At 43.7% G+C, this 17,660-nt stretch overlaps 1 protein-coding gene across 16 annotated transcripts in view; it reads left to right on the forward strand.

Moving 5' to 3' along the window:
- CRTC3 (CREB regulated transcription coactivator 3) overlaps positions 1–17,660 on the forward strand; it is a 93,497-nt gene that overhangs the window by 34,079 nt on the left and 41,758 nt on the right. For all 16 annotated transcript variants that reach the window (XM_081546971.1, XM_081546972.1, XM_081546973.1 and 13 more), the window contains exon 3: positions 16,311–16,430. In XM_081546971.1, coding sequence (XP_081403097.1) covers positions 16,311–16,430 — 120 coding nt within the window. The remainder of the gene's footprint in view (positions 1–16,310; positions 16,431–17,660) is intronic.

Below are 17,660 nucleotides of genomic sequence, written 5' to 3' on the forward strand. Positions count from 1 at the left end.
CAGTTTGCACAAATTCATGTCCATTGTGTTGATGAAGCCATCCAACCATCTCATCCTCTGTCACCCCCTTCTCCTCCTGCCCTCAGTCTTTCCCAGCATCAGGGTCTTTTCCAATGAGTTGGCTCTCACATCAGTTGGCCAAAATATTGGAGCTTTCTTTAGCTTCAACATCAGTCCTTCCAGTGAATATTCAGGGTTGATTTCCTTTAGGATTGACTGATTTGAACTCCTTCTTGTTCAAAGGACTCTCAAGAGTCTTCTCCAGCACCACAGTTCAAAAGCATCCGTTCTTTGGCACTCAGCCTTCTTTATGGTCCAGCTCTCACATCCGTACATGACTACTGGAAAAACCATAGCTTTGACTATATAGACTTTTGTGGGCAAAGTAATGTCTCTGCTTTTTAATATGTTGTCTAGCTTTGTCATAGCTTTTCTTCCAAAGAGCAAGCATCTTTTAATTTGATGGTTGCAGTCACCATCTGAAGTGATTTTGGAGCCCAAGAAAATAAGTTTTTCACTATTACAAAGCAAACTGCAGCAGACAGTCTTGTTATGTATATCTTTGGGTATTTATGTAAGGGCGATACCTATAGGTTATGTTCCTATAAATGTATAATATATACCCAATATATACCTGTATACCCATGTACAATAGCTGGGTAAGAGGATGTATACATTTACAATTAAGGAAGATATTACTGATTTAGTCCCTGTAAAGGCAGTTACACTTTCTGCTCCCACCAGCATTATCTGAATGTCTGTTTCTTTGTATTGTCTGCACCATAGGCTGTACATGCTTTAAAAAATTGTGGTTAAAAAAAATACATAACATATACTTCACCACCTTTACCATTTTTAGCCATACAGTTCAGTAATGTCAAGTATGCGCTGTTGTGCAATCAGTTGCCAAAACTTTTTCATCTTGCGAAATAGAAACTCTATTTCCATTAAATAACAACTCCCTGTTTGCCCCTCCCTCTTCCCCTGGTAACCACCATTCTACTTTCTCTCTCTATGATTTTTACCACTCTTTGTACCTTATATTAGTGAAATCTTGCGGTGTCTGTTCTTTTGTAATTGGTTTATTTTATTTAGCATAATGTCTTCCACATTCATCCATGTTGTATCATGTGCCAAGATTTCCTTCTTTTTACAAGCTGAATAGTTTTCCATTGTATGTATATACCATGTTCTGTTTACCCATTCATCCAGGGAAGGACCTTTGGGTTGCTTCTACATCTTGGCTATTGTGAATAATGCTGCTATAATCATGGGTTTGCAAATACCGCTTTGAAATCCTACTTTCAATTCTTTCTGATACACTCTTAAAAGTGAGATTTCTGGATCCTATGGTAATTCTGCTTTATATTTGAGGGAATAGCCATACTATTTTCCATACTGTCCATACCATGTTACATTCCCACCAGCAGTGTGCAGAGTTCTTATTTCTCCATATCCTCTCCAACACTTGCTATTTTCTGTGGTTTTGATAGTAGCCATTCTAATATGTGTGAGAAGATATCTCATTATAGTTGATTTGCATTTAAAACTAAGATCATGGCATCTGGTCCAATCACTTCATGGCAGATAGATGGGGAAACAGTGGAAACAGTGGCTGACTTTATTTTTCTTGGCTCCAAAATCACTGCAGATGGTGATTGCAGCCATGAAATTAAAAGACGCTTATTCCTTCGACGGAAAGTTATGGCCAACCTAGACAGCATATTAAAAAGCAGAGACATTACTTTGCCAACAAAGGTCTGTCTAGTCAAGGCTATGGTTTTTCCAGTGGTCATGTGTGGATATGAGAGTTGGACTATAAAGAAGGCTGAGCGCCAAAGAATTGATGCTTTTGAAGTGTGGTGTTGGAGAAGACTCTTGAGAGTCCCTTGGACTGCAAGTAGATCCAACCAGTCCATCCTAAAGGAGATCAGTCCTGGGTGTTCATTGGAAGGACTGATGTTGAAGCTGAAACTCCAATACTTTGGCCACCTCATGTGAAGAGCTGACTTGTTGGAAAAGACTGTGGTGCTGGGAAAGATTGAGGGCAAGAGGAGAAGGGGACGACGGGATGAGATGGCTGCATGGCATCACCAACTCGATGGACGTGGGTTTGGGTGGACTCAGGGAGTTGGTGATGGACAGGGAGGCCTGGCGTGCTGCAGTTCATGGGGTTGCAGAGAGTCGGACACAACTGAGCAACTGAACTGAACTGAATGAAAAGTGATGTTGAGCATCTTTTCATGTGCTTATTGGCCACTTGTATATTATCTTTGGAGGAAAGTCTATTCAAATAATATCCATTTTTTAACTCTTTGCCAATCTAATGGGTAAAAATGCATCTTGTTGTTTCAACTGGCATTCCTTTAATTATGAGTGAAATTTATTTATTCCTTCAGCAAATAAATATTGAGCAGCCTCTAGTTATCTGGCACTGTGCTAAGCTGTTAAGGACATAATACGAAAGACAGGTTGAACATCTCTATGCTGCTTTGACCATTTGTATTTCCTGTTCTGCATGCTTTGTTTTTAAGTCTTTTGCCTGTTTTTCTATTGAGTACTCTATCTTTTTATTGGTTTTTGAGACTTATTTATTACATATTATGGAAATTGACTTTTTGTGTATTGGATTTCTATTGCTGTGTAACAAATTATCACAAGCTTAGTGGCTTAAAACAACACGAATTTTATTATCTAACAGTATCTGTGGGTCCGAAGTCTGATTACAGCTTACCTGGGTTCTCTGCTTCAGGGTCTCACCAGTCTGCAGTCCAGACAGTGGCGGAAGCTGTGGGCTCATTAGAGGCTGAACCAGTAAGGCATTTCCCAGCTCCCATGGGCTGTTGGCAGTTTATTTTCTTGCAGTTGCTGGACTGAGGCACCAGTTTCTTGCTGGGGAGTCCCCTTGGCTCCTACAGGCTGCCCACACTTCCTTGCCACGTGGGCTTCTCCAGTTTGGCCAATAACTTCACAGCAGCTTATTTCTTCCAGGCCAGTGAAGAGCTTCTCTAGCACCTCTGCTTGCAAGACAGAGTCTTTCAAATATCAAAACAGTATCATTCCATTGCCATATCCTAGTGGTTAAAAAAAAGTCACAGATTCTGCCCACATTTCAGGGCAGGGAATTTCACAAAGGCATGAACCAGGCTGTGGTGATCATCAGGAAACACCACAGAGTCTGTGCACCACGATCTGCCATGTATATTCCAAATAGTTTCTTCATTTAGTAATTTTTATTTGTTTGGCAGTTTTCTGCTGTAATTTTTGTGAGACAAATGTATTGATTTTTGTCACTTCTATATTATAATTTGTATGTTTAGAACGACCTTTATCATGTCAAGATTTGTCAAGCATTCACCCAATTTTTTTAAAACCCATACCGTATTCTAATACAGTTGTTACTTTGGGATTTATTTTGACTTGAGCCTTGAGACAGCCTTTTCCTTCTATGTCCAACCTATTGTCTCAGTTCTTGAATAATTTATTTTTTACATGATTCTTTCTGTTTTGGTACATTGATGTGGCTGCCCATTTCCTCTGTCCATTTCCATATCAGTGTAGTTACTGTAGCTAAATTTATAATATACTCTTTGTTTTTAATTTTATTTGTTTGTTTTTTTAATATATATGTATTGGGTTGGCCAAAAAGTTCACTTGGGTTTTTTCATGTGACGTAGTAGGAAAACCCAAATGAACTTTTTGTCCAACTCTGTATTTAATATTCATGTGGCTTAAAATTAAAGATAATCAAAAGAGTATCCAATGAAAATACCCTTTCCATCTCTGTCCTAGTCACCCAGTTCACTCTCTACGGGCAATAACCACACATTTCTGTAATTTGATATTCTTCCAGAGGTATTTTATGTAGTATTGAATCCACTTCACCCCAAGGTAGTTAACCATACACATTTCTGTACCTTGCATTTTTCACTAATATGTTGGTGATCTTTCCATCGCACCTCACCAGGAGCATCCTTACTCTTACTTTGTTTTGAGTGCACAGTACTCTATTGTATGGATTTACCAAGATGTCTTCAACTAATTCTCCATGGATGAACATTTAAGTTATTTATAGACTTTTAGAAAATATACAGACTAAGTTGCAACAAATAACCTTATACACATATAATTTTGCACACTTGCAAATACAGCTGCAAGAAAAATTTTCTAGGAGTGTAATTGCTGGGACAAGGAGTATATGCATTTATAGCTCTGATGGGTAGTATCAGTTCACCCTCCATAGAAACTACACCAGTTTACATCCCTACATGCCACATATGAAAGTGCCTGTTTGCCCACATCCTCCCCAACTCAGTGTTTTATCAAACTGATCTTTGTCAGTCTTATAGATGAAAAATCATGTCTCGGTGTACCTATAAGTTACATTTCTCTTACTATGAGTGCAGTACATTTTCCCCTGTGTTTATGAATTATGTATTGTCTTTACTGTGAACAAACTGTTCATATCTTTTGCCCTTAATTCTTTAGGGTGGTTGATCTTTTTCTTATTGCTTTTTAAGGAGCTCATTATATATTAAAAAAGAAAGTAGACATTTTCCCAGTCTGCCTTTTGTCTTTTGACATTTTCTGTGATGGTATTTTTTTTTTTTAACCATGCAGACATTTACATTTTTTATGTATTAAAATTTAATGTTTTCAATGACTTCTAGGGTTTTATAAAAAGTCTTTTTCTCTTTGTTTCTTGTAGTACTTTGTTCCTTCTTCTTTAGCTGTAAAATCTTTGATCCGTTAGGAGCTTATGCTAATGTATGGTGTGTAGTGTGGATCTGGCTTAATTTTTTTCAGCTTCCTAGCCCATTGTCCCAACACTGTTTATTGAATAATCATCTTTTCTTCACTGATTTAAAATGCCACTTTTATCAGATACTAAATTCTCACATGTGTCTGATGATATTTTGAGACTTCCTGTTCTCTTTTATTGATTTGTGTGTCTATTCATACAACAGAATCACACTAACTGATTACCGTAGCTTTATATTACATTGTAAAATTCTGGTTGGGTTAATTCACTCTCATGCTTCTTTTCAGGGATTTTTCCAGGCTGTCCTTGCATGGGTATTTTTCCAGGTGAACTTAAAAATCAACTTGTTAGTACCTATTTTAAAAAATCCTGTCGTTAATGGGTTTTATGTAGCTGAATGATGTGATCAGATTTGTGTTTTAGAAAAATTACTCTGACTGCATTGTGGAAACTAGATTGGAGGAAACAAAATCAGAGACAAAAAGACAAATGACAAGGCTGCCACAGTGACTCTGGGGAGTGGGTGGATGAGAAAATGAGGAGTGCATTTGGGAAGCATCTGCAAGGTCAGAGTGATTAGACTTGGTGATGCCTGGGATGGGGAGAGGCTGGGAGGAAGTCTTCAGAGAGGACCCCAGACTTCCAGGGCTCAGCCCTGGGGCAGCGCCATTCCCAGACATTTGAAACACATGAGATAGAGCCAGTATGGGAGGAAAAGGACAGATTTGCCTCCGCACATGCTGAGTTTGAAGTACCAGCCAGGTAGTCTTAGAAGAGTTGTCCAGTGGGCTGTCAGACTACAAGTCTGAAGCTTTGGTGAGAAATCTGTGTTGGAGATACAGGGTTATATGACAGAGCCCTGAGGAAGGCCAGCACTTACGGGATGATCAGGGAGTTCAGGAGTTGGCATCTTGTTTGGTCGCTAAGTTGTGTCCGACTGTTGGCGAACCCGTGGACTGCGGCACGTCAGGTTTCCCTATCCTTCACTATTTCCCTGAATTTTCTCACACTCCTGTCTATTGAGTTGGTGATGCCATCCAACCATCTCATCCTGTGTCACCCCCTTCTACTCCTGCCCTCAGCCTTTCCCAGCATCAGGGGAGTCAGCATAGAAGACTGGAAAGAAGCACCCACAGTGGTAGGAGGAAAACAGAAGAGCATAAAGTCGTAGGTACCAGGGAAGAACGTCTTCAAAAGAGAGTGAATTGTCAGTCATCTCAGATGCCTCTAAGAGGTCAAGTAACTTAAGAGCTAAAAAAGTCCAACTGGATTTAGTAATAAGGAAAGTCTGTGGTTATCTTGGAGAGAGAAGGTTCAGTGGAGGGGGATGGGGGGCTGAGGTAGGGGGTCGGGGGCTGAGGTGGGGGAGTTGAAGTTGAGGTGGTGGTTGAGGCAACTCTGTCAAGAAGCTTGGCTTTGGAGAAACAAAGAGACAGGGATGAGAGGAGAATAGAGCAGCAAGTTCTGTTTCAAGCCCCACCCACCCATGGGAGAGGTTTGGCTGTGGTGAAATGCAGGTGAGAGGGAGGCAGTTGAGGTGAGGGTAAGAGGGTAGTGAGCCTAGGCTTGGAGGATCAGTAATCCTGAGATGGATAGAAGGACTTAGAGAAACTGGCCAGCGTGAACTGTCCAGAAGAGAGTAATCCAGTTACAGTGTTGGTATATGTTCTCTCATGGTTGTTGTTGTTGTTGTTAAGTTTTCTGATATTTCTGTTTGGCTGTTTTCTAAAACTCTATTTGTTTATGGTGCACTGGGTCTTTCTTTGTTGCTGCACGTGGGCTTTTTCGAGTTGTGGAGAGTAGGGGCTCCTCTCTAGTTGCGGTGACGGGCTTCTCATTGTGTGACTTCTCATGCTGTGGAGCCTGGGCTCTAGAGCACTGGCCTAGTAGTTGTGGCACACAGGCTTAGTTGCTCCAGGGCATGTGGGATCTTCCCGGACCAGGGATTGAACCCATGTCTCTTGCATTGCTGGGCAAATTCTAAACCACTGGACCACCAGGAAAGTCCCAGTTTGGCTATTTTTATATCTTGAGAATTTAGAGAAAGAGCTTCTAAAAAATTGGAATCAGGTTTAGAAATTTAATTGATGATTAAGTTAAAAAGCAAGGTATAGAATAGTGTATTAGTATGCTACCATTTGTGTAAAAAAATGTAGTAGAAATAATATATATTTATATTTACTGTACATATATAATCAGTATTTGGACAGAGTTACAGAAACTAATAAATCTGGCTACCCACTAGGAGGTGGGAGATGGAGACAAGTGAGCAAGAGTTGGAGGTTGTCCCTTCACTGTCAAGCTTTTAAGAATTTAAATGTATTATTTATCCAAATAATATGATCTAAGCTGGTTGGTTGTTCTAAAAAGTAATGGTTCCGCCAGAGCCTGAGCTTTCTTATTTATGGCTCTAAGTGTGATCTGTCTGTCCTTCCACGTCTGAGAACCTCCAAGAAGCAAGCTTTATGCCTGTGAGCTGTGGTTGTTTGCTTTTTCTCTGCTCTTCCCCACTGGAGACCAGCAGTCCTGGGGAATTGGACAGCCCTAGATTATGGTTCAGGGAAAAGGACTGTGCCCTGGACTGGCGTGTCCTGGCCGTACAATCCACAGTTTGACTGAGTGGGGTATTAAGGGTTCTACACCCAATTCCACCGTGGACAGCAGGGGGTTCCTGGCATCCACAGGCTCATCTCCTACCATTCAACCCAGTTATAACACCATCTTCCCAGAGATAAAGGACTCAGTCCTGTAAGACTGCTGCCCTCTACACTTTAGACACCAGTTGCAAGTCTCAGTCTCGGAGTTACCTACAACTTCTGTCCAACTTGGCTGCAAATCGGAGGTTTCCATGACCTCCCCCTCCTTTGGATTCAATAAGTTTGATAGAGCATCTCATAGAACTCAGGAAAACATTGACTTACACTTACCAGCTTTTTATAAAATAAAATGATAAAGGATACAGATGAACATCCAGATGTAAGAGAGGCGTAGGGCGAGGAAGGTGGGGAAGGGCATAGAGTTCCGGGCCCACTTCAGACCACACCACTCTCTTCAAATCTCCAGTGTTCACCAACTGGGAAGTTCTCCAAACCCCATCCTCTTGGGTTTCTACAGAGACTTCATTGCAGAAGACTGACTGATGACATCACTGACTGTTAACGATTGATTCAGTTTCCAGTCCCTTTCCCCTTTCTGGTGGTGGGGTGGGGACACTGAAAGTTTCAACCCCATGATCATAGAGTGGGTTCTCTTGACAGCCAGCACCTACCCTTAGTTATGCTCCAAAAGTCACCTGATTAACAGCAAAAGACACCTGTGCTGCTGTCGGCCCTTAGGGAATTCCAAAGGCTCTAAGAGCTGTGTGCCAGAAATGAAAAGGAAGACCAAATGTATTTTCCGGGTTAAAAATCACAATAGCAGAGCTGCAAAGCTGGTTTATAGGGAAGAGAAAGGAGAAAGGGGGCAGTCATAATCCTGACGGGGGCCAAGTCGCCCTCTGGTTGCCTGCTTCCCAGCTGAGGCACACCCCCTGACAGTTAATCCTGTGACTTTTCAGTCTCTCCATTACCATAAAGAGTCTGCAGTTTCAATCCCTGGGTTGAGAAGATCCCCTGGAGGAAGGCATGGCAACCCACTCCAGTATGCTTGCCTGGAGAATCCTATGAACAGAGGAGCCTGTCGGGCAACACTCCACGGGGTCGCAAAAGAGTCGGACACAACTGAGTAGGCACCCATACACTGGGATCCAAATGGGACTTCCCTCCCTCTTCTTCCCTCTTCCTGGAAGTGAAGTCACCTGACCCGGCATAGGCAGGGCTGACCATGTTGGCCTCACCAGTCACAGGCCAGAGCTAGGGGAAAGCCCACCTTCCTCACTCGTGACGGGCAGACTCTACCCTACTCTTGGGAACCAAGAAGCTGTGTCAGTACACGGTCTCCCACCAAAGGAGGGGCCCTGCTCAGGACGGCAGCCCTCATCAGCTCACATCTGAGTGACTGGTTATCTCTCTCCTGTCTGTAGGCAGAGCGGGGCCCTTGTAGGTGAGATGAAATGGTTTCCTCCTTGTGAGTCCTGCCAGTGTTTGTGTAAGTGAGGAAGGGAATGCCCAACCAACTTAACCTGGAGTCTCCAAACAAGCAAACCTGATGTATTTGCAGGTTTAGCTCAAATTAAATGGAGAACCTGGTCCCACAGCTCAGTCCCCTCCACTTTTGGTAGTTTGGTTCCTCATGGAGAAGAGTGACCTTATAATGGTGAATTTTTAGAAACCTCTCAATGGGCAGATTCCCCCAAGGATATTTTACAGCTCAGCCTAAGGGAAGATGTAGCAGAAGCAGGGCTGTGTGAAAAGGGAGCGGCATGCCTGGGAAGGTCGTCAGGTGCCCTGTCAGGTGGGTCGGGTCCCCTCTCAGCAGTGACTGGATGGCCATGGCCAGGGTGCTACATAGTGGGATTGACGACCTGTAAGGGCGTTGAGACCAGGAGGAGCAGGACGCTATATGTGCCTCTTCATGAGCAAGCGGTCAGATGAGGAAAAGTACCCAAGGCTCTTTTAAATCAAAAACAGGATGTACATTTTTTTTTTAACTCAACATGCTTTATTTAGAATTGCCGCGTGCTGTTCTAACTAAATATTTCAGATTATTTTATTCCCTCTAGAAACATTTTCTTTTAGGATACCTTTCTAGTTCCTTTATTATACACTTATTTTGTCCTTTAAAGTCATGTGAAAAAAAGGACTTTAGTACTAATTTTGGCAGGCCATGTGGTAAAACACTGAGCTTTCATCCCTTTTTTTGCATGTCTGTAGAAGTTATAGAAGGTCCTTGGAGAAGGGCATGGCAACCCACTCCAATATTCTTGCCTGGAGAATCCCCATGGACAGAGGAGCCTGGCGGGCTGTACAGTCCATGGGGTTCCAAAGAGTCGGACACGACTGAAGCAGCTTAGTGCACATAGAAGTTATTGGGCTAAAGCTAATAAAGGTACCTTTAATTTATTACAGTGTCAAAATTTAATTTTTAAAAATTAAAAAATTTTTAATTTAAAAAAATTAAGCTTTTTATTTGAAATTTTAAGGTATACCCCAAAGTAGAGAGTAGAATAATGAACCCCTTTATACTCATCACCAGTCTTCTTAGTGTTTTCCAGTTTCACTGAGGTGTAATTGGCATGTAACGTGGTATTAGTTTAAGGTATACAGCATAATGATTTACTGTGTGTACATATTGCAAAATGGTTACCACAATAAGCCTAGTTAACATCTAATAAAATAAAAACTACTCACTCAGGTGATTCAGGGGCTCTGAGAGTCAGAGTACCCTGTAAGACTGGACTAAGGCCAGCCTGAAGATAGTGTAGCCTTGGCCAACCTCTGGGAGAAAAGCCTGACCTATTGCCCAAACCTAGGAGCCTTTCAGTTTTGTGAATCAAAATCTCTCCCTCTGGCGTGGCTGAGCACCAGCTCCTGCCCAATTCTGACACTGCAGAGGGCAGAGGAAGAGGTTGGGGAACTGTGGTCAACGGGGGCTGGCAGGGCACTGGTGGGTCTGATCCTGGAGATTGGTAAAGTATTTTGAATTTTTCTTTTAAGGTTTTTTTTTTTTTTTATGGTGATATAATAGAATCTCTAAGCAAGCTATGAAATCCTTTTTATTCTGCTCATTTTTTAAGCTAGAAGTAAACTGCTTCATTTAGCCCTGAGGCAGTGGATTTAAAGCCACTTCTTTGCTGTGGTCTGGTTTTCCTCCCTCCCTCCCTTCGTCATGAGAGCCAAAGGCGGCACTGGCTGTGGCTGGAATGAGCTCCAGCTGGGTTCCCAAGAGACGACAGTTGTCCCTTGGTTAGACTGACCCTTTTAAAAAGAGGGAACCTATAACATCTTCCATTAACTTAACCTGCATGTAAATAAGAGGCCCTGCAAGCTCAAGGAACCTGCCTTACTTCCTATCCTTGTAAAGTCTCCACTCTTCCCCCCAGAGAAAGTTATTCAGTACCAGGGGCCAGTCTTTCATGCACTTACCAAGAAATAAAGACGAGCTGCCCAGCATTGTGGAAAGGCTAGAGGGCCTGCTGAGCAAATTAGCGAGTGTGACCTCAGGGCCAAGCAGTAACACACCGTGTCCAATAGTACCTTTTTGATCTATTAAACTGCCACCCAGTCTCCTGTCCCACCTGTAAGTCTACTAGGACAGATTAAACAGATGGGAGCTCAGATACATAGAGGAATTTGGGGTGATTGAGGTAGCATTTTAATTCTATAGGAGGGAGCATGGGATGGTCAATACATAGTCTTAGAACTCATAGCTAATCTTTTATAAAATATTAAGTCAGACCCCTACCCCAAATGAAACTGTTGGATCCAGTGTAAAGATGTAGGCATGCTGTTTATACTACAAGGTAGCCAGATATCTCAGCTAGGCTCTTAGATCTTAGGCAGTTAGATCTTGGGTGTTCAACAGATTTATGCTGCTAAGTCGCTTCAGTCGTGTCTGACTCTGTGAGACCCCAGAGACGGCAGCCCACCAGGCTCCCCCGTCCCTGGGATTCTCCAGGCGAGAACACTGGAGTGGGTTGCCATTTCCTTCTCCAATGTGTGAAAAGTGAAAGTGAAGTCACTCAGTCGTGTCCGACTCTCAGCGACCCCATGGATTGCAGCCTACCAGGCTTCTCCGTCCATGGGATTTTCCAGGCAAGAGTACTGGAGTGGGTTGCCGTTGCCTTCTCCCAACAGATTTATGAGAATGTAATAAAAGTTTATTTGGGACATTTGTAGAAAATACATATTGTTTTCTGTATATATCAGCAAAAATCCACTTATAATCCACTTATATGAGGGCAACTGAGCTAAGGAGGCAAAATGGCGAGGTGACAGGAGCCCTGAAGGAGTCTCAGAACCCCAAGTTCAGATTGCTGGTCTATATGGCTGTGACAAAAAATCGCTTCATCTCCTTGGATCCCAGTTGCCCAGCTGTAGAAGGAGAGCAGGGAGCTGGACTCCGTGGTGGTCAGTGGTCCTTTGCTCATCGCTCGGATAAGCCAGCAGCCCCTGGGCCCTTATGGTGCTCATCCCCACCTTGTCTTCACCTGCTCTGTGCTGAGAAGCCAAGTGGCTGGTTCATGAAGCTCAGGTAAGGTGCAGTGGAGAACCTGAGGGGCTCCCTCCCGAGTGCTCTCCCAGGGAGCTCTGTTTTGTTCCTGAGAGCCTCTCTTTGCTTCCTGGTTCACTGGTGATAGGGGTGACATGGTCGCATAAATGACCCCTGTTTCAAACTCATACATGGTCCTTATACCGTAAAACAACAGTGGTGTTGCATCCTGTCAGTATGTATTTCCAGTATTGACAGTGGTATTCCAGAAAAACATTTCTTGCTCTTACAGGAATTTTATCATTTTTTGTCTTGCTCTGTAGTCATAACATCTACAAATGAAACTGTTGAGAACTGTCCTAGGTAGATTTGTTCCTGTTTGAGAACACTGATTGGGCATCCCCTTGTAAGGATACTGAGGTTATGGTATTCTGGATCAGAACTTTTCAAAGGAACCATTTGTCTGCTTAATCTCGGTCTTCTAAAATGTTCTTAACAGTTTTTAAAAATATTTGTCTGTCTGCACTGGGTCTTAGTTGCGGCATGTGGGATCTAGTACCTTGACCAGGGATCAGACCCAGGCCCCATGTATTGACAGTGTGGAGCTATAGCCACTGGACCACTAGGGAAGTCCCCCTAAAATGTTTTAAATCTATTAAAAAAAAACTCAGTAGAACTTCTGACAATGCAAGAAGGTACTTGGTGATCCTACTAGCATTTAGAAATCTGTATTTCACTCAAGAGAATTTGCAAATTACATTTCTCCTGCTTTTAAGACCACTGTATAGAAATATAGCTATAAGCTAAAATTGATTTTGTTGCAAGGAAAAATGTCTTGGTCATTGGCATACACATAATATACTATAGCGTATATACCTTTAATAATGATCATCTCCTTGAGTTGGCAATAAGCAACTCTCCAGTTCTCAGACTTAGCTCACTTCATAACTAAACATGGGCTTCATAGGAATCTGCTTGTGGTTTCTTAGTCACATGAGAAAGATCTGGGGTTTCTAATTAACCGCAAACTTAATGATACGCCAGCAGTGTTGTGCATCTGCTGAAAGAATCAATGCAAATGTAGGTCACGTTGATAGATCAGCAGTGCCTAACTAGAGGAAGTAATCTTCCCTGCCTAGGAAAAGATTGCCAGGCTCAGCCATTCGCCCCAGGCTGAAGTGATGTGAGGTGGGTGGCAACAGGTGGTGCCTGCCTGAGGTCTCGGTCCTTGTGGGGAGAACCCTGAGAGTGCGGTGCTGTCTAACAGTGGCCTGCGAGTCCACAGTGCTGCTGCTTTGGGCAAATCCACATGTCCTATTTCATCCCAGAAAGAGTTCTGGCATCAGCGTTAGCCCTGTCACCCCTACCCCATCAGCCACCCTAATGCCTGCAAACCTGAACCAGTCTGCCATCCACGTAGAGATATTTTCAGGGACAGTCAGGAGCATGCAGTCCTGCAGAGTCAGGAGTATCTGAGACCAGGATTCTTTGTGCGTGGACACTCAATTCCCAGTAGTACCTTGAACCCCTTTGAATTTGTTTCCTTCTCACAAAGCCCAAGGGCTTCCCTGATGGCTCAGTGGGTAAAGAATCCACCTGCAATGCACGCGACGCTGGTTCAATCCCTGGGTCTGAAAGATCCCCTGGAGGAGGGAATGGCAACCCAATCCAGTATCCTTGCCTGCGAAATCCCATAGACAGAGGATCCCATGGCGGGCCACAGTCCATAGGGTCACAAAAGAGTCGGACACGACTGAGCACTGAGCAGGCACGCATGCCCAAAGTCCAACCACAGCATCTAAGTCAGGATCGCCTGCGGCTTCCTGCTGCCAACTCAGGAACTACCCTGGCCCTCTCACCCCAGCTTCATTGCCCTCTACCAGTAAGGTTTGTGGGACCTTGGTGTTCAGGCTGCTCTCCACCTGTCTACCCTCTCTCAGATTTGGGGATGTAAGCCCAGAAGCTACCTTTTCCCTGCCTTGGGTTACCACTGGGTCATTCCTCTCCATGCGCAGCCGCTGGCAATTCAGTCACAATGCAAAGCAGAATTCTCTGGCCACCCCTTGGCTGTTTGGGTTCCTGTTGAGCCTCCTAGTGCTAAACTTCACTGTCAGGCTGTTGATGCTGGCACTCCTGAGTTCAGTTCTCTCAGCTGCCAGCAAGGACACTGCTGCCACCAAGGTCCATTCCCATCTGTTTTCTAGTGCCTGGGGGCCTGTGGGGAGACCTGTGCTGGCCCAGGCAGAGACTTAAACTTGTGTCACGGGGAAGAAGAGAAGAAATTATCAAATGTAGGCAGAAATTATCCCCCCAAACACACATTGAATCCAAGTCATAATACAGGATCTGGGCCAACAGGGGTTAAGTAAAAGAGGCAAGTGTAAATAGAAAATATATGTGTAATAGGAAACCTCCAGTACTCTTGCCTGGAAAATCCCATGGACGGAGGAGCCTGGTAGGCTGCAGTCAGTCCATGGGGTCGGGTCGCACAGAGTCAGACACGACTGAAGCAACCTAGCAGCAGCAGCAGCAGCAGCAGCAGCAATAGAAAACCTGGACGACATTACAAGAGCTTTCTGTGTTTTGGATCGTCTTCTTCTTTTAAATTAATGTTCTGGCCTTGCCGCCTGACATGCAGGATCTTAGTTCCCTGAGCAGGGATCAAACCTGCACCCCCTGCAGTGGAAGTGCAAAGTCTGAACCACCGGACTGTCAGGGAAACCCCCTTGGACCCCTTTCTAAAGACCCTCCATGCCCCCTCTATTCACTGGCCTCCAGGAGTCCAGTCTGGTCGTAGTTGCACTCTAAGACTCCTAGATGAAAATGTTGTTTTCAAGTACATTTCACATTCGTGTGATTTTTTTATCACCAGAGAGACCTCTGTTTTCTTTAGTCCTGGAACAAAGTCATCCATCTCTTAAAGTTACGTCTGTTGTGTGAACAGGTTTTGCTGAAGTGCACAGTAGGTATTCAGCCTCTTGGTGAACAAAGGTGTTTCAGTTTTCCTACATTAGTGCACTCTGTCATCTGAGCTCAACATCCATCTTGCATATCGCAGTAGATATTTTTCTTCCAGTACCACAGGTGTTCCTCAGGAAGATCTTTTTATTTTAGGTGTTGATAGATTTGGATTGTAAAAGAACTGTTCAAATAAACCAGCCCCGACATTTCATCAGCCCTCTTGGGAGAAATAGGAGTCATTCCCAAATCCAACATATGAAAATCCGTATGTTTAACACAGCAAAATAAGCGGCTAGTTCTTAGCTAAAAGGAACTCCCCTAGAAAGACATACTCCATCATGGGTTCTTTTCATAGTAAGCTAGCTCTTTGACGTATGATTCAATTTACATGAAAGAAAATCTGTTTTCATGTATTTCACAAACATCTCTGGCGTAATATTGTATACACATTGCTCCATTATGTACGATAAAATGGTGCAGCCTAGGATTTGGTTTTTGCCAATCAAAAAGCTTTGCCTTTTATGATGCCAGACTCAAAAATGTGAAGAATGTACTCCAAGCCTGCCTTAACAAAGGACTTTGGATTTATTGACCATGACTCTATCTTGAATCTGTTTATATTTTCGTTTGTGCCATTTGGGGTATGACGAGTTGTGTGTTTCCCACTAGTATTCACATACTATTCTTTTTTTTCTCCTTGACTCTGGGTCACAAACTCAGACATGTAACATAAGAAGTCATCAAAGTGGTTTGGTGTCCCACTTGCAGAGAACAGCTACTCTCAATTTCAGTCCCCATTCCCATGTGGAAAGTTAGGACCATTACGGCTAAAATGATTTTTCACTAGAAGCCCCAAAAGTTTTTAAACATTGTTGAGTCAATCAGAATTTTAAAAAGACAGTGTGTAAAGCCAGTAGTCTCCAATCCATAGGTACCCCATTTTATCTCTGGATGCTGTGTCTGTGTTTCTGCACACCGGATGCCATAGGTACCCACTTCATTTCTGTCTTAAGTATACCTCTTTTCCATTTCACGCGTACCTCCTTGTTACTGGGATTCTGTGTATAAATTCATAGTCTCCAAATTGTGACAATGTTTAAAAAGTCGTTCTTTCAACTTCCATCTTCACACACTAAAGACTCATTTATTTTTTTAATATTTAATTTATTTTTTTATTTGGCTGTGCTGGGTCTTAGCTGTGGCATGCAGGATCTAGTTCCCTGAGCAGGGATCGAACCCCAGCCCCCTGCACTGGGAACTCAGAGTCTTAACCACTGGACCACTAGGGAGTCCCAAGACTATTTTAAATTATTCTGTAATTATGCAGACACAGCTCCATGCTGCATCTGATTCACCTTGATTCAAGGCAGAGTCACAGACAGCAGTAAAATTATAAAGTCAGTCTTGTCATCTGTTGTTGCTAAGAGTTGTCGTTCTTGAGGGCAAGTGGCAGTGTCATGGTCACAGGCCAACCAACTCCTCTTCATTCTCTCTGCAGCCAGCGTTCCACCCAGCTGACAGCGTGCGCGGGACCCGCCACCACGGGCTGGTGGAGAGGCCGTCCCGGACTCGCTTCCACCCGCTTCACCGACGATCCGGGGACAAGCCGGGACGACAGATATCCTTTTTCATTGTCTGAGAAGAGGATAAGTTTTGAAATGTTTGAAAACTTCAGGATTTATTTTCCCAGTAATTTCCCTTTGGCCTCCAAATCTTCGTTTCATCTGACAAATGGAGGCAATAAACCTAAGTGAGTTGGAAACTGGAAACATCTCTGCGACTAAAAATTTGAAGGATCCCTGTAGGTATTTACTTTATGAAAGTGTCAATAAAGTTCCGTCTAATGAAGTAACTGTACATAAACAGCCTGTCATTCAGCTCCATATCAAGGCCTTCTCAGCATTTTCTTCAGACATTGACAAAATCAGAATTAACCCTGACTTTAAACCAGGTCAGATTTAGTCGGTCACACTAAAACAGACATACAGATAGGTGATTTATGTTTATTTCTATTCATGCACTGACCTGCTGCTAGAACTTACGGAAGAAATTTTTATATAATTTTCTATCTAGGGAATTTCAGACTCAGTCAATGACAGCTAAAATACGAAGCTGGTGTTTAGGAGAATCTTGCATAGTGATATTTATTCACACCAAACCCTATGCTGTTAAGTAGGAAGACAGAAAAGGAGGCTGTGAACTCATCGGACAATTTTATTTATTAGGCCAGAGCGGGGCGTGTCTGGGGGTCTGGGGGTCCAGCAGTGTGCCCAGGGCTTTGGGAAACAAGCCTGAGCTGGGAGTTGGGGGAGAGGAGACAGGTAAGTATTCCAGGAGAGTCTGAACTCTGCCCTCGTTCTTCTCACCCGCAGGGCTGGAGGGAGACAGGAGAGGCGGGGTGAGTCTTGCTGCAGAGCTGGGTTCCTGGCAGTGACGGTAGGGTTGGCTTCAGCAGCCTAGAAAGCAGGAAGTGGGGGGAGGGCTCTCGTGTTTACCGAGCACCTACTCATGCCAGGCACTGTGCTAGGCAATCCATAAGTCATTTAGATGAACTCAAAATTTACTGGGCAGTTTGCTTTTTTAACCCCCATTTTCCAGTGAGGAAACTTGAATGTCAAAGTGACTTGCCCCAAATTCCACAGCTGAGGCTGGAGGGGCCCAGATCCAGCCCCGAGTCAAGCTGACTGACCCCCTAGCCTGGACCCCCTCTTGCTCCAGCGCTCAGTTGCCCCCAGGACCACACTCAAGAGAGACCCCAGTGGAGGAGGTGAGGGACACAGGAACTCCCACTGCTTGTCTAGCCCTCAGGCTTCTGGCAGTTTTCTATCAACCTGAGGTGAGGATAAGG

This window comes from Giraffa tippelskirchi, chromosome 12 (genome assembly GCF_054371585.1).
Source record: "Giraffa tippelskirchi isolate mGirTip1 chromosome 12, T2T-mGirTip1v1.2.pri, whole genome shotgun sequence".
In the NCBI taxonomy this organism is placed as follows: Eukaryota; Metazoa; Chordata; class Mammalia; order Artiodactyla; family Giraffidae; genus Giraffa; species Giraffa tippelskirchi.